Source organism: Delphinapterus leucas, chromosome 13 (assembly GCF_059928025.1).
Source record: "Delphinapterus leucas isolate spDelLeu-1000000601 "Yukka" chromosome 13, BTC_Dleu_Yukka2, whole genome shotgun sequence".
Classification (NCBI taxonomy): domain Eukaryota; kingdom Metazoa; phylum Chordata; class Mammalia; order Artiodactyla; family Monodontidae; genus Delphinapterus; species Delphinapterus leucas.
In genome coordinates, this window is record NC_143141.1 from 7,962,272 (window position 1) to 7,989,658 (window position 27,387).

At 39.7% G+C, this 27,387-nt stretch overlaps 1 protein-coding gene across 4 annotated transcripts in view; it reads left to right on the top strand.

The window, feature by feature from the left end:
* Nucleotides 1-27,387, top strand: part of REV1 (REV1 DNA directed polymerase) — an 83,784-nt gene that overhangs the window by 8,689 nt on the left and 47,708 nt on the right. For all 4 annotated transcript variants that reach the window (XM_022599270.3, XM_022599271.3, XM_022599274.3 and 1 more), the window contains 2 exons: nucleotides 14,740-14,800; nucleotides 16,140-16,266. In XM_022599270.3, the coding sequence (XP_022454978.2) occupies nucleotides 14,750-14,800; nucleotides 16,140-16,266 (178 nt within the window). In that variant the 5' untranslated portion in view covers nucleotides 14,740-14,749. The remainder of the gene's footprint in view (nucleotides 1-14,739; nucleotides 14,801-16,139; nucleotides 16,267-27,387) is intronic.

Consider the following 27,387-nt stretch of genomic DNA (forward strand, 5'->3'; position numbering starts at 1 on the left):
TGTAGATGAAGCTGGGGAGCCAGAACCTTTCGCATCTGTGTGCAGCCATCCCATCCCCCATCACTTATATGCACAAGTTCACACTTCCTTTCCTGACTTTTCACAAAGGAGGGTTCAAACTTCTTAGTATGATATTCGGGGCCTTCTGTACATTCCCTCAGCTACCTTGTTAGTTCATCTGTCACTGTCTCTGTGTCAGCCCCAGAATGTTGCCTTAAACATCTTTTTCTCTTTCATGTTTTTGCTCGTGAATTTCCTTCTTCTTGAATTCACCCGCTCACTCCCCTCTGCCCGTTCAAATCCTACTTATTGCCCTCAGCTCAGATCCACCTTTTCAGTGAAGCCTTCTTGGATCTCTTCTCCAAGGGGAGCTTTACTGCTGTCTTCTGTGTGGTCTTGTGTTTTGTCGGTGCCTCTAATGTTGGCTCCTGACTGTAGTCCTATGCACATCTTTCTTCTCTAACAGGTAGCTTTGGATTGTGGTTTACACTTTACTCATCTTGAAAACTGAAAATTACAGTAAATACTCCGTGAATATGGAGTAACCTGTTAGATCAGACCTGGGATTTGCGGGGAGAGGGAGTGGGAGGCAAAGGACAGGCGAGATCTCCCTCCCAGACCAACTGGGGAGTTGCCTTTATGCCTGTTGTGAAATTCTTTCTACTAGTGCACATTGTAACAGCATTCTTTCTACATAGTATACTGTCTCATTACCTCTGAACTTCTCCGGTCCTTGTCTCTGTTCTCGGTGACCACTCTAGGTACACCACAGGCAGAATTGGTGGTTCTCAAAGTATGTGCCTCACGCCAGCAGCATCGGCATTACCTGGGAACTTTTTAGAAATACAAATTCCCAGCCCCACTCCTGACCTACAAAACGAGAAACTTGGAGTTGGGGCCCAGCAGTCAGTTTTAACACATTATTGACCGGAGACGTATCAGTACATTTTTAGAGAGTGATGCAATTAACATCACCATGCGAAGTTGTTGGAGCTTAAAATTGATCAAAGATTCATTATACAACTTAAGAGTGTCATTATGACTCACATTTTGCTCCTTTAGGTTTTTGTTCCAACCTTGTGTATATTATAAACGTAAAATTTTCAAAAATGACATATTGCAAAATTTTGAGTGAAGAATTTTTCAGTGAATTTTATGCAGATGCATTCTCTGATTGTCCGAGCAACGTATATACTAATGTCTCAGAAGATGATAGTTCTTCAGAATATAGTTCTGATTCAGACAATGTGAATATTAGAGCAACAAAAAGACAAAAAACCTTAGTGATTGATTCTGATACAGAAAGTGAAAATGAAGCTCACGATGCTGGAGAATGCTCCTTTTCTTCCACAGAAGAGTGGATTGAAGACAACATTTCACAAAAATTAGAAGACTTTACAGGTGTGTCGGGTGTAACTATTGAATGTAATAACGCACAAAATGTTAGTGAGATAACAGAATTAATTTTTGGCCAGCCAAAATAAAAACTGCCAGGCACGGGCATTAGATTCTGCAAAAATCCCCTGGTCAGTAATGAGTTTAACAAGCCCTCTAAGTGATACTGGTGAAGGCTCAAGAATGAGAACCGCTGCTCAGGATACAGCCCCGTCTTCTTTGATGTTACCTCCTTTATTCTCCAGCTGAGTTCTGTCCCTGTTTACTTCTGCTGTGGCCTTTGGAGTCTTTGATTTATTGCAACCTTGAACTTTTCTTCAGATAACCCTTTGGCTTTCCTATGAGACTGTGCTGCCTCTCCTTAGTGAAGATCACTGGCTTTTTACTCCTTATAGATTCTTTTCTTTATCATATCATCTCCAGAATATTCTTTTCTTTTCCTCTGTAGACTGATCCCTACTTTTGGGCATGCTGACTTTGAGATGCATGTGGGACATCCTGGTGGAGATACTTAATGAGCGATAGGAGTTCATGAAGGTGAGGGAAGGTGTTGGGAAGCCAGTTCATCTTGCCGCACCCTGGAAAGCCAGCGAAGGAGGTTCTTTGTACTTTATTAAAACGGTGTCTTCATTTCCGTTCCCATCTATGGAAATCTATAATTACAGGGAAGAAAATTATTAGTGATTCTTTTAGAACGCCTCCTTCCGCTTGTTTTCAAATGACTGATTTTGTTAGATCAGTCATTTGCAGTGGGGGAGGGGTGCGTATTTTCATTGTTACGAATAACCAAGAGGATAAGAGAGAAATTTGTTATATTAAATTGTTTGGGATAGAACATTTGCTTTGAATAAGATCAGCCTCAAACTGGGACATTACAGATGTTATGCATTTTCAGTTTTAATACAGATTTCCCCTGCTACCTGGAAGTAGAGTGTTCCTGTGAAACCTTTCTTAAGCCGAAATGGCCAAAAGCAAAGAAACCATTACCATAGGACTCATCTTGCTAATGGATGCACAGAATAAACCAAGATAAAGCACAGATGCTCACAGACAGTGACACAGTCCAAAACCATGGGGGCTTGATGCTGAGATGCTGAGCAAGGTTCCTGGGCAAGGACTGGGAGGTACCAAGGTGCTTGGGGAGGACGCTTCCTCTGCAGCAGCCTGCTGTAAGACAGGCTGAATGCTGCTTTTGCTTTGCCCTTTTTGTTTTGTAAAAGTGAAAATCTTCTTGGGGTTTCTTTTGGTTAGCGGAAACAGGTACTAATGTAGGTCTTTCGTAAGAGCGAAGTGGTGCGAAGTAAGCTTTTGAAAAGTGGAGGATGCCTGTGTATCTAGACATTTTTCTTATGTATCTTATTGCTTGTCTCTCCTTTTATTTCTGTGTCGTTTATTGAAATAACTGACTCTAAGTCATAATATGAAAACAGTGAAATGCACTTAGGTTCCTTAGGGTGCAGGCTAACCAGGTACCAGGGTGCAAGGCTGTGACAGAGACTTGAGAGCGCAGTGATGCAGAGAGTGAAGTAGCTCTCTCCGCTGTGATGGGGGTGGCGGTTCACAGCTGATGAACTACTGCTTGTTTTAGGTCATTCGGGGGCCCAGGTTCCTTCTGTTTGCTTAGCCATCCGCTACGGTATTGTCCTTATTCTCTTGGTTGAAGCCAAGTTACCTCACAGCTGCATTCCAAAAAAAGTAAACAACTTCCTTTAAGGATAGATGGCACAGAATTTTGTGTACGTTACTCTGTTCGCCTCTCGTTGGCCAGAACTTAATCATGTGGCCACTCCTGATTTAAAGGAGCTGAGGCAATGTAGGCTCTTGGCAACCCTGCTCCCCACTAAGAGGGGGTGGGAGAGGTGTTCTTTTACTAAAAGAAAGGGAGACTGAACACTAGGGGACAGTTGTCATTCTGCCACTCCAGAGTTTGGGGATCCCCAAGACCACCCTCACGTTCAGTAATTCACTAGAAGGACTCAGAACTCTTGAAAGCTGTTGTGCTTGTGGTTATGATTTATTACAGTGAAAGGTTACAGGTTAAAACCAGCCAAAGAGAGACATGGGGCACACAGGAGAGGTCCACGTGTGGAACTTTGAGTTGTCCTCACCACGGGAATCTGGGATGGAGGTGACTTCTGTCGATGACAACTGACAATGCCCATGAAGTATTGCCAACCAGGGGAGCTCACCTAAGCCTTAGTGTCCAGGGTTTTTATTGGAGTTTGGTCAAATAGATGAGGTTGACCTTCTGTCTCCAGCCTCTCAGAAGGTTGGTAGTGCATGGTCCGAAGCCTCCACCGTATATCACAAATCACATTGTTAGACTATCTGGAGTGACTCTTAGCCCCTAGATAAACAGACATTTGTCAGGCAGGGCATTCCGAGAGCAAAGGCCAGACCCCTCTTTGAGCAGGGTTAATTCTTTACTGTATAGCCACATCTGTGCATAGCCTTTGAGTTTTTTAACAGAGTAGCATAATATGTGTACTTTCATCTTAAAAGCCTTTTTAAAAAATGGATAGATATATAGAATCATACATTTAAAAAACTGCAAGAGACTAGGGTTTGTCAGGTCCACCTCTATCCACAAATGAAAGAACTAAGATCTGACTGCTTAAAAGGTCAGTTAAGGTTGGTAGTGTCTCTGGGTCTCTACTTCTCATGAATATGGACATGTACAGTTGGGGTCTAGATGCAAGCTGTTTGTTGGACCTGTTTTCCTCCTTAGTCCTTCTGTCACATGTATGGCAGCTACTGTTTCTGACCCAGACAGGTGCTAGGGTCAAAGCATCTGTTTTGTTGAATTGTATTAGGCTGGTTCAATTCAGTAGGAGTGTTCTTTTCAGGAGTTTATTATACCGATAGCATTGTTCGTTTCTCCACTGAAGATTTGGAGACATAGGTTTGTACAAGGTAAGTGTGATTTTGTACCACAAACCAGCCGTGCAGCCTTATCAGATATTTTATCTTAGCCCTTCTATCCTAGAAGGCGCCTATGTGCAAAATAGCTAGTATTTGGCCTGCCTGCTCCATGGATGTGTTGTCAAGATAAATAGGATATGTAAGGACCCCTTGGAAAAATAAAAGCACTATGGAAATGTAAGATATAGTGGTGTGTTGAAATTTTTAAAATTTAAATGTTAAAAATTTAAGGAGTACTGAAAAAAAGGAAATGTAAAGTGTCAGTCAACAGGTGAATTTTTTAAAAGAAGGTGGGAATGTGGTAATTTTCCCTTCCCTTTTTCTGTTTCCTGCATTTTCTTAGTTTTATGCAGTAAACATATAGTGCTTTTATAAATCGAGAAGGAAAAACTATTTTTGAAAAGGAACACTTAACAAGACTGAATACCGAAAACACGCAAAGCAGTGTATAAACACAAATCATGAATTTGGAGGGCAATAGAGAATGCCTCAAGAAAAGATAGATCAGACTCAGTTCTAGAAAAGGCTTCAGTACCCACATGTATAATTTGTTGTTTAGAGAGTGCTGTGTATATTGTAGCCCCTTTTATTTGGTGGGTTAAAGTTCTTTGAAGTCTGTGTGTGTTTGGTGTTGATCAAAATGGTATCATATAGTACAGGAATTGTTTAACTGTGCATAAAAAATTGATAATAGGAAAATGCTTCAGTATACTGAAGGTGAAGAGACCAGGTTAAAAAAAATTTTTAAGGGTTCTATTACACTAGGAATAATGTTTGGTCTAAGTATCTTGACATTTTATTTTTATATGTTTTTCAAAGGTATTTTAAATACATGAAATACATGCTGTATTACGATATAAACTTGTCAGCTCGGTTTAGAATCCCTAAAAGCCAGTATATGGTGAAGACAAAAGATTGTTACAAAGGCACAATAATGCCCTTCACACAGGTGTCTGATTGTTGTTTTTAATACCTTGGTGAAAGTCTCTTCAAAGTCAAAACCTGACTAGTATGTAGGTGGGTCTAGAAGAAGGTTCTGCTTCCCTGGGTTTTGAAATTCAAGAATCTCCATTGTGCTCTAATAACTTCAGTGGTCTGAGAACTATAGCCTTAGACAATGATGGTCTCTAAGGTTGAACCAAAACAAAACCTCAAAACAGCTGTTTATCTGGTGTTGAAGCCTTCAGCATTTAAGGACAGATGAGAGCCCAGTGGAGCAGCTTTGTTAAACTTTGTCAGTGACTGTGTCCTAGCACTTCGTTTACTTTGTCACTGGTGAGGAGGATACTTGGCCCTAGTAAATTAGTTTTGCACATGGCCTCCCACTGCCCTCCCCAGGAAAAAAATCCCAGATGTGCTATACAAGTGTCCTGGAGAAGAACAGCCTGCTTCTGAGCTTTGTATCCTAAGTGGACATCCCGGTTACCCCCTTCCCTGCAGCTGTGACCAGTCCCTGTGAACCCAGTTGCCAGTGTCAGAGTCCTTTTTTTAAACTTTCTTTGCTTATTTTTAAAAATATATTTTAAAAAGTTTTAGTTGTGGTAAAATGCATATAACATACAATTTACCATCTTCACCATTTTTAAGTGTGGCATTAAGTATGTTCACACTGTTGTGTAACCATCACCACCATCTGTCTTCCCAGAATGCTTTTCACCTTGCATAACTGAAACTGTACCTGTTAAACAGTAGCTCCCTGCCCTCCCAGCCCCTGGCAGCCACCCTTCTGCTTTCTGTCTCTGTGAATCTTACCACTGTAGATACCTTATATAGGCGGAATAATATGGCATTTGTCTTTTTGTGACTGGCTTATTTCACTTAGCATAATGCCCTCGAGGTCCATCCATGTTGCAGCATTTGTTGGAATTACCTTCCTTTTTTTTTTTTTTTTTTTTTTTTTTTGCGGTACGCGGGCCTCTCACTGTTGTGGCCTCTCCCATTGCGGAGCACAGGCTCCGGACGCGCAGGCTCAACGGCCATGGCTCACGGGCCCAGCCGCTCTGCGGCATGTGGGATCTTCCCGGACCGGGGCACGAACCCGTGTCCCCTGCCTCGGCAGGCAGACTCTCAACCACTGCGCCACCAGGGAAGCCCTACTACCTTCCTTTTTAAGGCTGAATAGTGTTCCACTTTATGTATATACCACACTTTGTCTATCCGTTCATCCATCAGTGGACACTTGGGTTGCTTCTATCTTTTGGCATTTGGGAATAATGCTGCTGTGAACATGGGTGTACAAATATCTTGAGACCTTGCTTTCAAGCCTTTTGGGTATACCCAGAAGTGGAATTGCTGGATCATACGGCAGTGCTATTTCTAATTTTTTGAGGAACCACCATAGCATTTTCCATAATGGCTACACCATTTTACATTCCCACCAACAGTGCACAAGAGTTCCAGTTTTTTCACATGCACGTTAACACGTACTTTGTTTTTTTTTGATTGTAGCCATCCTAATGGGTATGAGATGTTATCTCGTGGTTTCAATTTGCATTTCTCTAATGGTTAGTGATGCTAAGCATCTTTTCATAGGCTTAATGGCCATTTGTATATTTTCTTTAAAGAGATGTCTATTTAAATTTTGTGTCCATTTTTTAATCAGTGTATTTGTTTTTCATTAAGTTGTAGCACTTCTTTATATATTCTGGATATTAGTCCCTTTTCAGGTAGATGTTTTAAAATATCTCCTCTCATTCTGTGAGTTGCCTTTTGCTCAGTTGATTGTGCCTTTTTGATGCACATTTTAAAATTTTGGTATAGTCCAATTTATTTTTTTCTTTTGTTGCCTATGCTTTGGTGTCATCCAAGAAATCATTGCCAAATCCAATGTCATAAAGCTTTCTCCTATGTTTTCTTCTAAGAGCTTCATAGTTTTAGGTCTTACATTTAGGTCTTTGATCCATTTTCAGTTAATTTTTGTATATGGTGTACGTTAAGGGTCCAACTTTATTCTTTTGCCTGTGGATATTCAGTTTTCCCAACTTCATTTGTCAAAAAGACGGTGCTTTCCCCCATTGAATGGTCCTAGAGAAGTCCTTTTAAATACACAGGTCCTTGGGATGGGTCATACCTTAAGCCAGTTATTAAGCAGTTTCTTAATTGTTAGCAGAGAATTGACAGCTAACTAAGGTAGAGGAGGAGGCCCTGAAGAAGGAAAAAAGAGGTGTTGAGCAGCGATGTGGTGGGAGCTGCAAGTAAACTTGCTTTATTTTGGCCTTGCCTGGTGATGGTCTGTGTGGCTGCGCGCTCTTTTCTCTGCATTTGTGGAGCATTCGTGGATGAGTATGCTACCATAATATGCACATTCATTCTTCCATTGTGTATTCATTTCTGTATTCCAGTTCATTCAGCAACTATTTCTTTTTTTCCTGATAAATTTTTTTTCTTGTTTACTTTTATTTTTTTAACATTTTGAAGAGTGTGGCCCATTTATTTATTTTTTAGCATCTTTATTGGAGTATAATTGCTTTACAATGGTGTGTTAGTTTCTGCTGTATAACATAGTGAATCAGCTACACATATACATATCCCCATATCTCCTCCCTCTTGCATCTCCCTCCCATCCTCCCTATCCCACCCCTCTAGGTGGTCACAAAGCACTGAGCTGATCTCCCTGTGCTATGCAGCTGCTTCCCACTAGCTATCTGTTTTACATTTGGTGATGTATATATGTCCATGCCACTCTCTCACTTCGTCCCAGCTTGCCCTTCCCCCTTCCCGTGTCCATTCTCTACGTCTGCGTCTTTATTCCTGTCCTGCCCCTAGGTTCTTCAGAACCTTTTTTTTTTTTAGATTCCATATATAGCTGTTAGCATATGGTATTTGTTTTTCTCTTTCTGACTTACTTCACTCTGTATGACAGACTCTAGGTCCACCCACCTCACTACAAATAACTCAATTTTGTTTCTTTTATGGCTGAGTAATATTCCATTGTATATATGTGCTGCATGTTCTTTATCCATTCATCTGTCGATGGACACCTAGGTTGCTTCCATGTCCTGGCTATTGTAAATAGAGCTGCAATGAACATTGGGGTGCATGTATCTTTTTCAATTATGGTTTTCTCAGGGTATGTGCCCAGTAGTGGGATTGCTGGGTCATATGGTAGTTCTATTTTCAGTTTTTTAAGGAACCTCCATACTCTTCTGCATAGTGGCTGTATCAATTTACATTCCCACCAACAGTCAGCAACTATTTCTTAAGTAACTGTTAAATGAAGATAAGATAAACCCATACATGTACATATGGCTAGATTAATGAGACTGAATAAAAGCCACTCACTTTCATTACTTAATTAATAGTCAATATACTTGAGAGTTATGAATATGAAAGCAACAGATTAACACTGACGAATATGTATTTGGGCATTTTCTGGGTATGTAGTGGGAATTTTTCTGGTGTGTGATGAACTGTTCAGAACCTTACAATGTTAATAATTCTATTACAAATAGATAAATAGCACTTTAGCATGAAAATGATTTCTCTTGGTGATTAGTATCATTCTGTGGGGAGATATTAAAATCTACCAGTAATCATAGTAAAGAAGACAGAATGAAGTTCTTTTTAGTGGGATTTGACTAACCTCTTAAGATGCACATTGGAAGTCCAGAGTGAACTGGTGACAGTGCGTGCCAGCAAATATGAAATTGAGTTGTGGGAAAGTGTGCATCAATAATTTCCATATAGTTTTTAGTAAGCAGGATCTTCCTGGCACTCTTCGTAGCGTTTTGAACATCCCTGTGGAGAGCATGAGAGAGTCAGGAAATCTTTTGCATTGTGGGCACCCAGGGTCCCTGGGCTCACAGAGCTGCTCTCCTGTTTGCCTTGCACTTGCCTCCTCTGGCAGCTGCTGTTCTGTGTAGACATGGGGGGCGGGGTGGGGTGGGACTGCAGTGATGCCTCTCATGTGGTGTCTTTCTAATTTCATTACTTGAGGCCTAATAGGTATAGGTGCGTTTAGCTTAGAACCTTTCAAGGGCTGGGACATATCCAGCACATTTTGTAGAGTCACATATAGGAACACAGAACAGGGCCGAAGTCTTTAGGCTTAGTTTTTAGTTCATTAGTTTTGGTTTCAGTCTTTTTTTTTTTAAATTAATTAACTTATGGCTGCATCGGGTCTTAGTTGCAGCACACAGCATCTTTAGTTGCAGCACGCAGGCTCTTTGTTGCCACGCGCGGGCTCCAGAGCGCGTGGGCTCAGTAGTTGCATTGCACGGGCTCTCTAGTTGCCCCACGGCATGTGGGATCTTAGTTCCCTGACCAGGGATTGAACCGGCGCCCCCTGCATTGCAAGACGATTCTTAACCACTGGACCGCCCGGGAAGTCCCTCAGGCTTTTTCAGTTTGAGCTTTTTCTTTTAAGACTATCTTAATCAGACCCCAAGTAATCTGAAACTTATAAAAGCAGGGTTGCTAAAGTTGCAGTGGGTTTAGGGAGTGGAACCGTCCCTGCTTGCTGTTTTTACCCCCAACTCTTGTTTCCTCCCGCACATCCACCCTGACTACAGTTCACAGCCCGTGGGAGTCCGAGGAGCACTAAGCAGACTTTGTTTTCTAGCTGAGGAGCCCACGGTGCTGTTGGACTCATCCCAGGTCATGTAGCCAGGCAGCACAGTTGGGCTGGCATGAGAGCCCAGGTCTTGAGTCACTGAATCTATTGTGTTGTAGACCAGAGATAGCTTATTTAAAATAACAACGTTTGTATTTTATAGTCTTCAAACGGTTTCCACATAGGTGGTCTCATTTGATTTTCACTCTGTGGCCTAGCAAGGTAGATTTGTATAGTAGTAGCTAATGTTTATTCAGGGACTACCCTAAATACTAGGAATCAGGGTACTTTTGCATACATGAATTCATTCTTTATTCATTTTTTTAAACTAATTTTTAAAAACCCAGAAATTGGCTTCTACATTAATGCTTGGATAAGACGAGGTTAGTAGGTTATCTTAGGTTATGAATTACCGTCTCTGAAATGTTTATCACTTTCCTCAAGGCCATCTCGCACTGTGGAACTAGACTGGGAACCCAGTCTGCAAGTTTCATCTGAAAACTAGAAGGCAATTTTTATTTGCAAGTCTGGCTTGATAATTGGATGGCTGTTGTTAAAGGGCATTCTCTTTTTAGTGAGCAGGGTTAGTCAAGAGGACACATTGTAATTCGGAACATTGTGTAGGGCTACGGTTGTAACCCTAACCCTAACTGAACTATCTAGCATCTGCTGTTGGACAGAAGAAAGTTACACAACTGATGTCATCCAGCAGTGACAGGGCTGATTAATCGCTACTCCTGATATTCAGCAAAGACCAGTTTTACAGTTAGGTTTTTACTCCTAATCCATTGTCATAGGCCATCTTAATCTACATATAGATTATTTAAATGGATTTGATAGGACAAGCTGCCTTAAATCTTCTCTGGGATACATTTTTAAAAATATAAATAAACATGTAGAACATCAAAGTTGTTACATAATCAAATTTCTGAAATCGAAATACATTACTAAAGTATGTGAACATAGTAGTTTTAATTTTTTATGTTTAGTTTCTGAAAATAGTTCTTCAGTATGTCTTGTGTAGAGCACCAAGGGGAACTCTAGTAGTCAACTACCCAAATGTCTGATAGTGAGAGAGCCGGATGACATGGTAATTGAGACTCAGAGAGATGGAGATTTACCAGATTAATGAAGCTGGTTAGAGGCAGAGCCTGGATTAGAAATGTCTCTCACCCCTAGTCTTTTATTCATAATCTTTTGATTCACGTATGCTGTGTATTATGCTACAAACAATAACAGATTGATTGTCATTGTAGTTTTATTCTGTCCGTTTTTAACATTGATTTATCCAGATGTGTATTGTTTACCTTGTTGGGGTTTTTTTTTTCTGTATTTTCGATGGTTCATCCAAGAGAATTTTCCTTCTATCTAAGGGATATCCTTTAGAATTTCCTTTAGACAAGTTTGCTGGTGGCATTAACCTCTTCTTATTTGCCTGAAAGTGCCTTTATTTCATCTTTCTTGATTGAATATTTCTCTGGGTTTAGAATTCTAAGTTAGTAATCATATTCTTTCAGTACTGTTGTCTTCTGGCTCTGTTGAAAAGACAGCTGTCTGTTTAATTGCTGCTCCTTTGAGTATTTTGATGGAATCTCTGATTTTCCTACCCATGGCAGCTTTTAAGATGTTTTTTTTCTGTCTTCAGTTTTTCATAGTTTTACTATTATATGTCTAGATATAGATTCTATTTTTTCCTGTTTGGGGCTCATTGGGCTTCTTGAATTTGTGGCTTGATATCTTTAATCAGTTTTAGACTGTTTTAGTCATTATTTCTTTAAATATAACTTCTGTTTTTCTCCTTTTTCCCTCCAATTTATTTAAATTAGACTTTCTCATGTATCCCCGGTGTCTCTTCTCCCATCCATATTCTCCGTCCTTTTGTGCTTTATCTGGACATTTTCTTCTGACTTATTACAGTTATGCTTTTTTTTTTTGCGGTACGTGGACTTCTCACTGTTGTGGCCTCTCCCGTTGCGGAGCACAGGCTCCAGACGCGCAGGCTCAGTGGCCATGGCTCATGGGCCCAGCCGCTCTGCGGCATGTGGGATCTTCCTGGACCAGAGCACGAACCCGTGTCCCCTGCATCGGCAGGCGGCCTCTCAACCACTCAACCAGGGAAGCCCCCAGTTATGCTTTTATTTGTTTTTCGGTTTTTTTTTGGTTTTATCTATTTATTAAGTTCTTAATTTCTAATATTGTATCTTTCAATTCTAGAGTCACCGTTTAGTTATTTCTGATATTTTCTAGTTCTTTACTGATATACTGAAATTTGTCTTTTCCCTCTTTGAGCAGGGTAAGCTTGATTAATTTAAAGTCTACCTTAAATTTCGTATCTGGAGTCTCTGTAGGTCTGTTTGTTGTTGTTGTTGTTTTTTTTCTGTTGGTTCATGTGATCTTTCTTTGTGTGCCTGGTGATTTTTATTTGTGTACTAGATACTATATTTGCAAACTCATTTGTAGAAATATATGAAGTTTAGGAAGTTGTCTCATCCTGAGAGGATCCACATTTCCTTCTGCCAGGTGCCGTGGGGCACTCATGGGGCAGCCTGGGGTCACCTGCATCTGCTTTCAGAGACTGAGATGACCTGGGGCAGGATACTCTGGTTGGCCTGCCTCCAGCTTACTCTGATCCTGGGGTCCTACGCCCAGGTGTGAGAGCTGTGTCCTAGGAAGGGAGCCCTAGCTGTTGTTGCCTTAGCTCTGTGTTTGTTCTCAGCCACTCCTTGAGAATTGCCAGATTTCTCAGAGGGAAAGGGTCTCCCAGTTTGGGGAGATGATGTGAGGTGGCAGGTCTCCTCTGTCATTTGCTGAATCTTGGCTCAGTGATTTTTCATTATTTGCTAGGCCTTCTGTGTCTTGAGGCAGTTTTTTAAAACTATGTTTGGTCTAGCGTTCCTCCTCCTCAGCGGGAGGGTAGGTCCAAATTACCTAGTTCACTGTTTGTTATGGGATTTTCTCAAAAGTAGAATTTGAATGTGTAAAATGAAATATGTTTATTTCTTTTTTCCTTTTCTTGATCTTAATTGAATCCTGCACCAATAGGAGTTTGCTGTACATAGGTCAAATTATATTCTTTGAAATTGGATGAAATTACATCTTCAGTCCTTCATTCCTTTCACTTTTCAAAACTTTAAACATTTGGCTGGGATAGCTCTTTTACTTTGGAATGGGGGAAGAACCTTTAAAACTTTTTTTAAAAAATGATTTTGTTTCATACTGGTCTACCCTCATTAAACTATGGATAAAGATTTTCATATTGGCCTTTTGCAATAGGTACCTGGTAGATCTTAAATAAATGAGGCTTTTAAGTAGATGGCCAGATGAAGTAAACTTTTTAAATGTATTTTGTTCTTTAATTTATGTTCATTTAGCAGATTAATAGTTGCAGATAATTTTTGTGAGTGTGCATTCTTAATGTACAGTGGCCAGAACACCCACACTCTTTACTTGTAAGAAGAGCAGATGTGCAGAGTCAGAGTTTATACTGAAGTCAAGAACTGTGTGTTAACACATTTCCCAGACTCCTTTAAGATAAGGGAGAGGTCTTGAGGGACTGGACAAAGTGAGCCTCTTGAAATCAGAAGAAGTATTGAACAGCACTGATGGCATTCCTGGGACTCAGGGTGAACACATTGGGTAGCCATGCCCTTACCTTCGTCAAACTTAAAAAGGCAAAACAAAGCAAAGCAGCCCTTCTCTCCGCCAGCATCCACAGCACCTGATCAGGGTTAATCACTGTGCCTCCTGTTCTCAGCCCTTTCCACCTGCCCCTTGTCTCTCTGCTGGACTCAACTCTGACTCTCTCTGCATGTCTTTCAGTCACCTATTAAGAGTAGACAGTAAAAATTCATAATTAATATAAAGTCAGCAAGGAGAAATTATAAATCCTGTATATACTAAGAATAGAAATATTTGAAAGGAAATATCTGCTGATGTGTGTGGATAAAGTGTGGCTATCTTAAGATGTTATTCAATAAAAGATTTTTTTAAAGCATATCAAAGCCAGTTTATCTTGGATAATGTATAAGGCTTCTCCAATGGTGTATGGTAACCCTTTGATATTAACCTATATAATTACTAGAAGAAAAATACTTAATTGGAGGTCATATTAATTTTGTGAAGAATAATGCAGTCATGTCCCAAGATGTAGCCATTTGGGTTAGAAGAATTTGACTTCACAAGGAATTTCATACAATGCCTGCTTTGGTTTATACCTTGCTCACCACTAAGCCAGCTGACACTTGAGATGAGTCATTTTGGTGGCTTCATGGTATAGTTGGTCATGCGTTGCCTTAAGGAGAATGCCAGATTTACCGATTTATTATTGGTGATGGTCTTTCTGCATCATGTCCCCTAGTTGCTTTGATTGACTTCTTTTAGGATTTTTGCATAATAGATGAATTACACTATGACTGTACTCTTAAGTGTGCAGTCTGTAATAGCAAAGACAGAATTTAAGAGCCACATTGTAGGGCAGTGCATGAAGGAAAATGTTTTCTTAGGTTCCATTAACATTAATTAATGTTAAGTAAGCACAGTATGTTAGTTGGATTTGGTGATGTTTTACGTAAGAAGGTGTTAGGATTGATGCCCAGAAATGCATAAAAGTTTTTCCTGTTGAAATTAAAATTTAAAATAGTTATAATTAAAACCTGATACTTAGCTGTAAGGAGTTTTGGGGGGAACAAATTTCACTTGTGAAGCCAGAGAATGATATGCTTTGGAAAAAGTTTCCTCAGTATGATATTTTGAACTTTTATGACTTGAACATTTGAATTTAATTTCTCATTTTTCTTGATATTGAAATAAGATATCAATTAGTAGTACCTTTTGTCACAAAATTGATATATTTCTTTCTTCCCCTAATACAGAAGCTCCACCATGAGACGAGGTGGATGGAGGAAGCGAGCTGAGGATGACTGGGAAAAATGGGTGTGTTTTAAAAGAATAAAAATAATTATATTGAACTGTCTAGGTATTTTTCATTCTTCTTTTAGTTTATAATGTGGTTGAAGGCGTTTTCTAAATTGTAAATCACTTTAGACACCAACTCTGTGTTTTCACAGTGTATTGAAAGCTTAAACTTTGAGAAATTTTGTCCTGAGGAAATAAATGTTCTGGTGGCCAGAATTTATTGTATGATAATTTTATTGCAGCATTGCTAATAATACTGAAAAACATTAAAACGTAGATATCCAGTAATAGGGGATTATCTCTATACCGTGGAACAGTGTACACCCATCATTTAGTTGTATATTTCTTAAGCTGGCAAGATGGCCTTAACTAAAAGGGTGTATTATAAAGGACTGTTATTACATATGATCCTATTTGTGTAAAACCTCTGTGTTCTGAGGCACAGAAATAACTTTGAAAGTAAGATCCCAAAATGTTAGCAATGAATGGGATCATAGCTAATTTAAATTTTCTTAAAATTTTGACAGCATGTAATATTTGAGTAATCAAAAACAGTGAAGTCATTTCCATTTTGGAAAAATATATATACCACTTCTAGACACCTACAGCTTTATTCTAAAAACGTTATTGATAAAGTAAAATTGATAGAGTCTTAATCGATTAACCTTAATTATTTCGACGTTCAGGAAAGGTGTGGCTGAATTCATAGATTTGTCAAGGTCTTTAGCAAAAATAATAATGTTTTTATATTCTTTTTGAGGTTGGTGTTATGAATATTAGTAGTACTACCAAATAGATTGATTAGATCCAGAATTTAGCCACTGAATCATTTATTGTATTCTTATCTGCATGTATGGAAGACTTTACTGGTTTGTCAAACTGCTTCATTTTACTTGAATTTATTAATCTTAAGCTTCACATGCACAGAAGATAGTGGAAGCCAGTCAAAATATATTCTTACTGACCACTTGTCAAATTTTTAATTGATTTAAGCTTTGGTATAACTTTTGCTTGATTTTGTAGATAAGAACAATATTTTGTGGCATTACACTTATTAACCTTGACTTACCTTTTCCCTCTTTTAACGGAACTTTTACCATTGTAACAATGTGATAGAATTATTAAACATTGAGTTGACAGAGGGAAAAACTCTCCCTTGACCTGCCTGTTTTATTGCCTTGCGTTATGGTTCATGTTTATTATCATTATACCTTATGTCATCCTTATACCTTGGTTACTAGCACAGAGTAAGGCCTTTTTATTATTATTTTTTTAAATATAAATTTCTTTCTAAAAAGGGGAGGGTGGGAAGAAAAATAAAACTTTTGTGATTAGTTTACCTTTTCTTTAATTCTAGGGTGGGTATATGGCTGCCAAGGTCCAGAAATTGGAGCAACAGTTTCGATCAGATGCTGCTATACAGAAGGATGGAGCTTCATCTACAATTTTTAGTGGAGTCGCCATCTATGTTAATGGATATACAGGTTGAGTACTCTTTACTTTTTAGGTACCCCATTTTGGCATGTACTTTTATTAGGATTGGGAGCGATTTGTTTTAAATTCTGTTTTTAATTATTTATTTTGTATATAAAAAAGGTAAAAGTAAAACCCTCTGCTTAGATACCCCTCCTTCATGTTTCCTTTCCCTCCTCCTGTGCCTGCCATTGTCTTATTTTAAATTTTATCAAAGCACATAGTTTTTTAAAGTCAAGTGAGGTTTAAAATGAAAAATTAGGATCCTCCTGCTTAAACAACTCATCACACGTATGGGGCTTGTAAACTGTGAGCTTCAATAGAGGGGGATCTGGTAGGGCCACTTCATCGGTGAATCTTCAGCTGTAATTATCCAGAGGTCCTTTTGGGCTGGTGGAGGAGGGGGTGGAGTGTGTGTGTCAGATTTTCCGGACTCTTGCCTAGAGAAGGGTGTAAACCCAGCTGCTGGCACCCTGGTTGCCAGGAGGGAAGGAGAGGGCCAGGAATCTCACTGTTTAGGGAGTAGAGTGCCATTTAATCTCCCTGCTGTGTTCTTTCCTCCTCTCCATCCCTTCTCCCCTCCTGCTGTGCCTGTTGTCATCGAGTCCAGTATCTGGAAGGGACAGGATAGTGTTTCACTGTGAGTTGGAGAGTTCTGGAATTCTAATTCACAGTTTCAGCCGTGAGCTTCCTGTTTTACAACCTGTCCACAAGCCCACTCTTGGAGGTGCCCAGTGCCTCTGTTTTCACGAGTTTCTCTTGGTTTCACTGGCACCAAGCAGTGTCTTCTGGGTCTCCACACAGCCAGCTCATCTTTCAGATCTTACCTTTCTCTGATCTGCCCCGTCAGTTACCACTTGTCTGTTGGCTGTCAGATTTTACTGCCAAAGTTTTCTTTTTATTCTCTTCAGGATTCCTCTCCTCTTAAGATCATTTTCTTGTGTTTTTTGAGGTGAATGGCTATAAATATTTGTGTTGGTCAGTTAACGGTATTTCCTCCCCACTTCTCAGTCGGCTGATACCCGCTCGTTTTTAGGGTCTCCGTTTAGCACTCCCCCTCGGTTGTCTGATTGTCTTGCTCCTGGTGGGGGTGGCTTCTCAAGGTTCTGTGGGGCTCTGGCTCCTTGTATTTATTCACATCTTGGCATTTATTAGATCTTACTGTAGTTGCCTGTTTACTAGACAAGAGCAAGAGCTTCATTTCCACATTTTCATTACTGTTGTGTCCATGGTGCCTCTACAGTGATGGGTATGACCACTCAGGGGGTACTTGTTGATTAAAGTTAAGTTTTAATTTGGCTGATTACAGTTGCCTGGTTGAGTTTTAGCAGGCGTGATTGACAATTGAGTCTAAGAATGTTATCTCAGAACGAATGGTGGTGCAACTTTGGGAAAATTCACATGCACCGTTTCTCCTTAGGCATCTTAGAACGTTCAAGCTCCACAGACCTTCCTGAGATGCATTATAAAAGATTAAAGGTGTTAAGAAATAAACATTGCTTGTTACATCAGCAAGTTTTGGAAGTCCCCAGTTTCCGAGGGCACCCTTATTTACATAAGAGGAAGAAAAAAAGATTCTTTGTGTGAGGGAGAAAAAAATGAATATTGTAGTAATCATTACCATGGTTGAGAATCTGGAATTCTAATTTACTTTCATCACTAATTTTTATGTGACTGTAAGACATTTTCTCTTTTGGACCTATTATTATCCCTGTCCTTTTCTTTAAGATAGAGATAATATTAATTTTTATTCTTGTTATTGTTAGGATTACATTGCAGTTCTTTAAGTAAAGTTCCTTTATGTTGAATTTCATAGGGACATGCAAGTTGTGGTGATACAATTTTTTAGAAAAATTTTCACTTTTAGTGACTACTTTATAGATAAAACAGAATCTAACAGTCTCTGTGATAAATCAGCACGAAAAGAATAGTGCTTTAGATGCAGTGAGACAAGTAGGGAATCCTGTGTTGTTGTTGGTTCTTACTCATGCTCCCCATAGACTTTAACTGATGTTCCAAGTTTTCTTAATTCCTTTAAAGCTCCTAGTTCTGCCATCTGAACTTCTCTTTGGTAACCCACATCCCTTCCAACACAATTAGCTTTGAACTTGAGTTTAGAGATAAGATTCCCCCATCTTCTGGCTACTCTGCCTCTGTTAACCCATTCTCTCATCTCTTTTTCTCCCAAACAGCATCTTTTCCTTTCGAAGGTTAATAACTTCTTTGCCTTCTATCTCATTTTTTTAATTAAAAAAAATTTTTGACTGTAGAACCACATGCAGAAAAAATAGAGACCATGAACCTTTGCCCAGTTTCCCCCAATGTAACATCTTGTAGAGCGGGGGTCCCCAACTTCCGGGGCCCCAGACCGATAACCCGTCCGCAGCCTGTTAGGAACCGGGCCGCACAGCAGGAGGTGAGCGGCTGGTGCGCGAGCGAAGCTTCGTCTGCCGCTCCCCATTGCTCGCGTTACCGCCCGGACCACCCCCCAGCCCACCCCTCCGTGGAAAAACCGTCTTCCACAAAACCAGTCCCTGATGCCAGAAAGGTTGGGGACCGCTGCTCTAGAAGACGGTGCTGTATCAACCAGGAAACCGACATTGATACGGTCAAGACACAGAACCTTTTCACACAAGGATCCTTCCTGCCTCCCTTGTGGAGCCATACCGACTCCCTTCTGCTCTCAGCCTGGCAGCTACTAGTCTGGCCTCCATTCCTCTACTTTTTTCATTTCAAGAATGTCACGTAAATAGAAGATACAGTACATAACCTTCTGGGATTGGCTGTTTTACTCAGCATAATACGCTGGAGAGTCATCCAAGTTGTTGTGTGTATCAGTAGTTTTTTCATTTTTATTCCATGGTATGGATGTTCCACAGTTGAACTGTTCACCCATTTAAGAACTTCTGGGTTATTTCCTCTTTTTGGCTGTGAACACGTGTGTACAGTTTTTTGTGTGAACATAAAGAGTGCAATTGCTGGGTTATATAGTAGTTGCATGTTTCGTTTTTTTTTCTAAGAAACTGCAAAACTGTTTCCCAGTGGCTGTACTATTTACATTCCCGCTAGCAATTTATGAGTGATCCACTTTCTGTGTCCTTGCTAGCATTTAGTCATTTTTATTTTAAAAATTTAATAGGTATGTAGTAATATCTCTTTGTGGTTTTAATTTGTATTCCAGTCGCTCCACATCCCCACCAGCATTTTGTACAGACAGGTTGGGTTTTTTGTTTGTTTTAATTTAGGTATTCTAATACATGTGTAGTGGTATCTCCTGGCGGTTTTAATTTGCATTTGCCTGATGGCTAAAGATGTTGAATATCCTTTCCTGTATTTATTTGCCACCTGTAGATCCTCTTCAGTGAAATGTCTGTACATGTCCTTTGCCTGTTTTCCAATTGGATTGTTTGGTTTTTTACTGTTGAATTTCGAGAGTTCTTTATATAATTCTAGATACTACTCCTTGTCAGATGTGTGGTTTGCAGATTGCAGATATTATCTCCCAGTCTGTGGTTTGTCTTTCACCCTCTTCACATGGTCTTTTGCAGAACAAAAGTTTTTAATTTTGTTGGGGTCCAGTTTATCAGCCTTTCCTTTTATGGATTGTGCTTTCAAGTCAAAAGTCTTTGCTTAGTACTAGATCCCAAAGATTTTCTCCCATTTTTTATAAAAATTTTATAAGTTTAATTTTTAAGTTCATGGTCCATTTGAATATTTTTGTTTGTTGTTTGTGGCCTGTGGATATCCACTTGCTAGCACCATTTGTTGAGAAGGCCATTCTTCCTGCATTGGATTACTTGTGTACTTTGCCCAAAAATCAGTTGGGCATATTTGGGTGGGTATATTTCTGGGTTCCATGTTCTATTCCATTGACATATGTGTCTGTCTTTTCACCAGTACCACATGGTCTTGATTACTGTACCTCTGTACTATATAGTAAGTAAGCCATAATACTGGGTACAGTGATCATTGCCATTTAATTCTTCTTTGGAAAGGTTGTTTTAGCTATTTTCTAGGACCTGTGCTTTTCCACATAAATTTTAGAAGAAGCTTTTCTGTGTCTACAAAATAGATACCTTGCTGAAATTTTGATAGGAATTAAATTAATCCTATATCTCAATTTAGGGAGAATTGACATCTTTACTCTGTTAAGTTTTCCAATCTTTGGACCTTTCATCCCATTTTACTCTGTGTTAATTAATTCAACGAATATATTTTGTATGCTGCTTGCGTGTTAGGTACTATGTTTGAACAGAGATGATAGTGATGGAGAATGTGGATTTTGTGACAAAAAAGTAATCTCTGGGCATTAGATGTGAACAGAGCCAAGTGGGTGGCAACATAGAAGTAATTGCCTTTGAGGGTTAGAGTGATTACTTCATAGAAGAACTGACTTTTTGAACTGGTCTTGGATAAATAAGGTGTTTTTTAGACGAAAATGGGTAAGGGCATTCTTGTCCTAACCCTGACCTCCATTTTCACCTTTATATTCTCTAATTTTGGTCAGCAGGATTATTCTGATATTTGAGATTTGTCTTTGTACTTCCTCTTTCCTGTGCTGCTGTTTGTGCTCTTGCTTCCCTCACTTCTGTGAACTGGAGTCATATTCATCCATTAAGACCGAGTTAAATTAGATTTGCCTCCTTCCTTAAACTGGTCCACAGAATATACATTTCATAGCATTATTGCTAGAAACATTTACTTGTGACACCTGAGTTTTGTCTTGTATTGCCAGGTCTTACTTATGTGCTGAGTTTGGGGGAGTCCGAAAGCCCGTTGTGTGTGGTGACGCTGGCCAGATGTGGATCAGAGAGAACACTGCGGGGCCTCCATTAGCTCCTCCTCCAGGGCTTCATCCCTCCGAGCTCTGTCAGATGTTGCCTTCTCCAGGAGACTTTCCCTGACCAGCCTTATGTAAAATACATGTATCTTGCCCCCTAGTTGTTTTCTAATCCCTTATCCAGCTTCATTTCTCTTCATAGAATTTATTTTCTCCTGAACTGGTATTTATCTGGCTTACTTTCTGTCTGCCCAGTGAAATAAAAGTGCTGTGGAGCACAGCCGAGAGTGCCAGGGCCTAGAAGCCTGCCCGGCACATTGTAAGATTCTCAATAAATGTTAGTTGAGCCTACGAATGAATAGCAGAGTTCTGTGTTTGTACATTAAACACAAAATGTGTTTGATGTTTGAATGTTAAAATGTGTTCACTCATACGCTAATTCAACTCAGTTTTCTTAAATGGGTAGTTTTTTGTTGTGTTTTTTTTTGGTACGCGGGCTTCTCACGGTTGTGGCCTCTCCCGTTGCGGAGCACAGGCTCCGGACACGCAGGCTCAGCGGCCATGGCTCACGGGCCCAGCCGCTGTGCGGCATGTGGGATCCTCCCAGACCGGGGCATGAACCCGTGTCCCCTGCATCCCCCTGCATCGGCAGGCAGACTCTCAGCCACTGCGCCACCAGGGAAGCCCGAATGGGTAGTTTTTAAATAAGAAATGGGCCACACTCTAGGCTTAACTGAATTGTAATCTCTGGGAAATAGGCCCTGGGCATGTTTGTTTTGATGAAAGCTCTCCAGGTGAGCTAGTGCTTCAAATCTAGGGAGCTGTAATTGCTCTTCTGTGGAGTTGGATCAGGACAGTGAATATGGAAAGAGGCGTTCTGGTAATTTTCTGCTTTTTTCAGTAGGTGGATAAGCGACCAGGTCTGGTGACTTTGGCACTGCTGAAGTTTGTGGAAAAGCAGGGCAGGCTTGGGTATGATTTGCAAAATGAAACAAGGGGATATACAAGTATAACAGACTTATATCTGAAGTGGTAGGGATTTGTTTGAAAACGTAACCTTAACATTGATCATTTTCTGAGCATGTGAATATGGTGATTTAGGAAAAGAGTCCATTTAATGCTCTAATCTAATTTTTTGAAATGGATACCTTCCAGGAATTATTTTCTACGAATATATACATAGCATCTCCTCCTGTTTTCTGTGAGACTGATGGTGTGAATCCAGGGATGTAGGAATTTAACCTCCTACATGGGAGAGACTTACTGTATTAATTTCTACCACCCCCTGTAATTTTGCCTGTGTCTGATAGGTATTTGCACCTGTTAGGTACTCAAAAATGTGTTCTTTAGGCTTTTCAGACGTTTCTTTGCTTTTTACTTGGTTGAGTGTATGTGGCTTTTAGTTGAATTTTGTAAGTCTGCTGTACTTAGGGAGGAGAGGAGAAAAGAGAGTAGGCATGGCTACTGGAGAAAGAGTATTGGCCAGGGGTCAGAAGACAAAGGGGTCTGCACACTAGCTAGGTGATTGTGCACAAGTCATCTAATTTTCCTCTATTTCCTCATCAGTAAACTATGCTAAATTATCTTTCTAATTTATAGGATTGTGAGACTCAAATGAAATAATGAAAGATATTAACTACTGTAAGACCAAAGGAGGTATAAGCAGCCATTGGCTTACTTCTTTCTAGCATGTATGTGACACCGCCAAGATTTAATCAAGTTCTTTGGACATGCAGGGTGAAACGGTACACATGATGACTGTTTTCTCAATAGAGATCTATCAAGGAAAGCTTTTGCACAAGATTTTAAAACTTTGTTTATAGAATGTGTTTTAACCAGATGAGCAAAACTCTTTTATAAGCTGTGTCCAGAGACGTCACAGAGGTCTTCAGTGGCTGTTCTGATGTTATGTGATGGCGTTTGCTGTGGTGGAATTTCACATGTGGAGCTTTAGGCCTAAATCGTGGTCCAGTGTTTAATATGTGCCTTTTACCTTTTCTGTGCTTGCCTGTCTCTTACTTTCTGTGGTTGGTTTTAGTTAATGCTAAAATTTGATTGCATACAGAATATTCTCGAAGAATGTTCTGTAAAATTAACAGTAGGAGTATTATGGACCATGAGTGTTACAGATTTGCAAAGCTTTCTTTCCAAGATATCTGTAAGTTATAAAAATTGCACAGTCCTATTCAGTAAGAAATACAGTTTAAGTAAAAATTATTTTTTTGTTGATCCAATGTTCTTTGATGTATCTTGTGTTTTGTCAAGAAAGGATACATGTAACATAGAAAAGAAAGGTGTATATGTTGTTCAACCTATAAGATGCATTTTAGAACCTGTTTTTAGATCTATTAAAACTTGAAAATGTTGCCGTGTTACAGTCCTCTTTTATCTGAAGTTGGTCTCCTTTATAAAAACCTCATTCAGGATGCTGAGGAGCTAAGAATTTTGGTTTAAAAGGATGTTCCATTGGGATTTTGATTTGTATTTCTCTCATGATTAGTAATGTTGAGCATCTTTTTTTTTTTTTTTTTTTGTGGTACGTGGGCCTCTAACTGTTGTGGCCTCTCCCGCTGCGGAGCACAGGCTCCGGACACACAGGCTCAGCAGCCATGACTCACGGGCCCAGCCACTCCGCGGCATATGGGATCCTCCCGGACCGGGGCACGAACCCGTGTCCCCTGCATCGGCAGGCGGACCCTCAACCACTGTGCCACCAGGGAAGCCCAGCAACTTTTCATATGTTGGTTGGCCATATGTATATCATCTTTAAAGAAATGTGTATTCAGGTCCTTTGCCCATTTTTAAATTGGGTTATTTTGTTGTTGTTGAGTTGAAATACTTCTTTATATATTCTAACTATTAACCCCTTATTAGATAGATGATTTGCAAATATTGTCTTCAGTTCCACAGGTTGCTTTTTTACTTCTGTTGATTGTGTCCTTTGATGCACAGAAGTTGTGAATTTTATGTAGTCTAACTTAATCTGTTTTTCTTTTTGTTGCCTGTGCTTTTGGTGTCATATCTAAGAAATCATTTCCAAATCCAGTGTCATGAAGCTTTTCCCCTGTGTTTTCTTTTCACAGTTTTGTAGTTTTAGGTCTTACATTTAGGTCTTTAGTCCATTGAGTTAATTTTTGTTTATGGTATAAGATAAAGGCCCAACTTCATTCTTTTGCATGTGGATATCCAGCAAATGTGTTTTTTAATGACCTTTTCCCCCCACTGATGTTGTCAGTTCTGTTATTACATAATCAACATTTGAACATTGTAACATTGTACCATTTTTGGTCTTCATTTGATGAAGATGCATCATTTGCACCTTAAGTTGGTTTCTGTTCTTTTCATTAGCACATGACGTTTAAAGCAGTCCCTGACAGCACCAGTACCCTCATAAACAAAACCTGTGCAATGAAATCATGGTTATCCAAATTATCGAGAACATGCTTGTTTTTTGTTTTTGGTAAGAATAACATTGAAATGACTATAATCATCTCACAGAGAACTTGTGATGCCAAGACTCTGCTGTTGAATTCCAATCTTGGAATCACCAGTGGTGAGCATTAAGTGAGATGAAGTATGGAAAGTACATGACTGGAATAGGTGCTAAATTAACGTTAATTTTCTTTCCTCAGTTCTTTTTACCTGCTTATGATTATAAAGCAGTAAATGACAGTTTTATTTTGTTCTACAAAGAGGTGGATGTTCTTTAATAAAATTGATATATATATTGGTGCTACTAGAATGACAGTGTCTACTGACTATTTTTTGGCTGCGTTGGGCCTTCGTTGTTGCGCACGGTCTTTCTCTAGTTGCAGCGAGCGGGGGCTACTCTTCGTCGCCGTGCGTGGGCTTCTCATTGCGCTGGCTTCTCTTGTTGCAGAGCACAGGCTCTAGGTGCACAGGCTTCAGTAGTTGTGGCACACGGGCTCAGTAGTTGTGGCACGTGGGCTCAGTAGTTGTGGCGCACAGGCTTAGTTGCTCCTCGGTATGTGGGATCTTCCTGGACAGGGATTGAACCCGTGTCCCCTGCATTGGCAGGCGATTCTTAACCACTGAGCCACCGGGGAAGTCCCCTTTGTCTGGTTTTGGTATCAGGATGATGGTGGCCTCATAAAATGAGTTCAGAAGTGTTTTTTCCTCTGCAACTTTTTGGAATGGTTTCAGAAGGATAGGTGTTAACTCTTCTTTAATTGTTTGGTAGAATTCACCTGAGAAGCCATCTGGTCCTGGACTTCTGCTTGTTGGGAGTTTTTAAATTACTGATTCAATTTCAATACTAGTAACTGGTCTGTTCATATTTTCTATTTCTTCCTGGTTCAGTCTTGGGAGATTGTTCCTTTCTAAGAATCTGTCTATTTTTTCTAGGTTGTTCATTTATTGGCATATAGTTGCTCGCAGTAGTTTCTTAGGATCCTTTGTATTTCTCTGGTGTTGGTTGTAACTTCTCCTTTTTTCATTTCTGATTTTATTGATTTGGGCCCTCTTCCTTTTATTCTTTTTTTTTTTTTTTTTTTTGCAGTACGCAGGCCTCTCACTGTTGTGGCCTCTCCCGTTGCGGAGCACAGGCTCCGGATGTGCAGGCTCAGCGGCCATGGCTCACGGGCCTAGCCGCTCCGCGGCATGTGGGATCTTCCTGGAGCGGGGCATGAACCCGTGTCCCCTGCATCGGCAGGCGGACTCTCGACCACTGCGCCACCAGGGAAGCCCTCTCTCTTTTATTCTTGATGAGTCTGGCTAGAGGTTTATCAGTTTTGTTTATCAGCAAATGCTTTAATCTTAGGGAGAGAAAGTACGTAAACTGTAGATTCCTGACTGGCCAGATGTTCAGTTTCCACTATTGTATGTGAAGTCATTATGATGCTCTAGTTTAGTTTTTGTGATCCCTAGCCCCTGAAAACCTTCAATTATGAATTTTGAATTAATTTTGTTTGAAAGTTGTTTTCATTTCTCTTTCCAGTGTGCTATCCAATTTGGTAGCCACTAGCCATGTGTGTTAATAAGCATTTGAAATATGACTAGTCTAAATAGAGGTGTGTTGTAAATGCAAAATATATACTGTATTCTGGAGACTTAGTATGAGAAAACGAGTGTGAGATATCCCAATTTTATATATTTATTACATGCTGAAATGATAATATTTTGGATTTATTGAGTTAAATAAAAACATTAAAATTAATTTTTTACTATTTTTAATGAGGCAGTTAGAAAAACTTATATATGTGGCTTGCGTATGTGGTTAACGTATTTTTACTGAGCATCTCCAGTAGGTGCAGTCAGTAACAACAGATGAATTCTACGCTGTAAGCATTTAACAAGAAGTAATCAAACCTGGCACGTCTGTATGTGCTTTGTTAGCTTGCTTGCTTCTTCATTTTGTAAATATATTTTATTGAAGTATAGTTGATTTACAATGTTGTTTTAATTTTTCCTATACAGCAAAGTGACTCAGTTATATATATTCTTTTCCATTTTGGTTTATCACAGCATATTGAATACAGTTTCTTGTGCTATATAGTAGGACCTTGTTGTTTATTCATCCTATATATACTGGTTTGCAATTGCAAGCTCCCAATCTTTCCTTCCCCAACCCCCCTCCCCCTTGGCAACAACAAGTCTGTTCTCTATGTCTGTGAGTTTGTTCCTGTTTTTAAGATATGTTCATTTGTGTTGTGTTTTAAATTCCACATAAAGTGATATTATATGATATTTATCTTTCTCTTTCTGATTTACTTTGCTTAGTACGATAATCTCTAGGTCCATCCATGCTGCTGCAAATGGCATTATTTTGTTCTTTTTTATGGTTGAGTAATATTCCACTGTGTGTGTGTGTGTGTGTGTGTGTGTGTGTGTGTGTGTGTTTGTGTGTACCACATCTCTTTATCCATTCCTCTGTTGATGGACATTTAGGTTGTTTCCATGTCTTGGCTTTGTAAATAGTGCTGCTGTGAACATGGGGTGCATGTATCTTTTTGAATTATAGTTTTGTCTGGGTATGTGCCCAGGAGTGGGATTGCTGGATCATATGGCAACTCTATGTTTAGTTTTTTGAGGAACCTCCATACTGTTCTCCGTAGCGGCTACACCAATTTACATTCCCACCAACAGTGTAAGAGGGTTCTCTTTTCTCCACACCCTCTCCAACATTTATTGTTTGTAGATTTTCTGACGATGGCCATTCTGACTGGTGTGAGGTGGTACCTCATGGTAGTTTTGATTTTCATTTCTCTAATAATTAGTGATGATGAGCATCTTTTCATGTGCCTGTTGGCCATCTCTATGTCTTCTTTGGAGAAATGAAAGCTACAGGCCAATGTCTTTAATGAATATAGATGCAAAAATTCTCAACAAAATA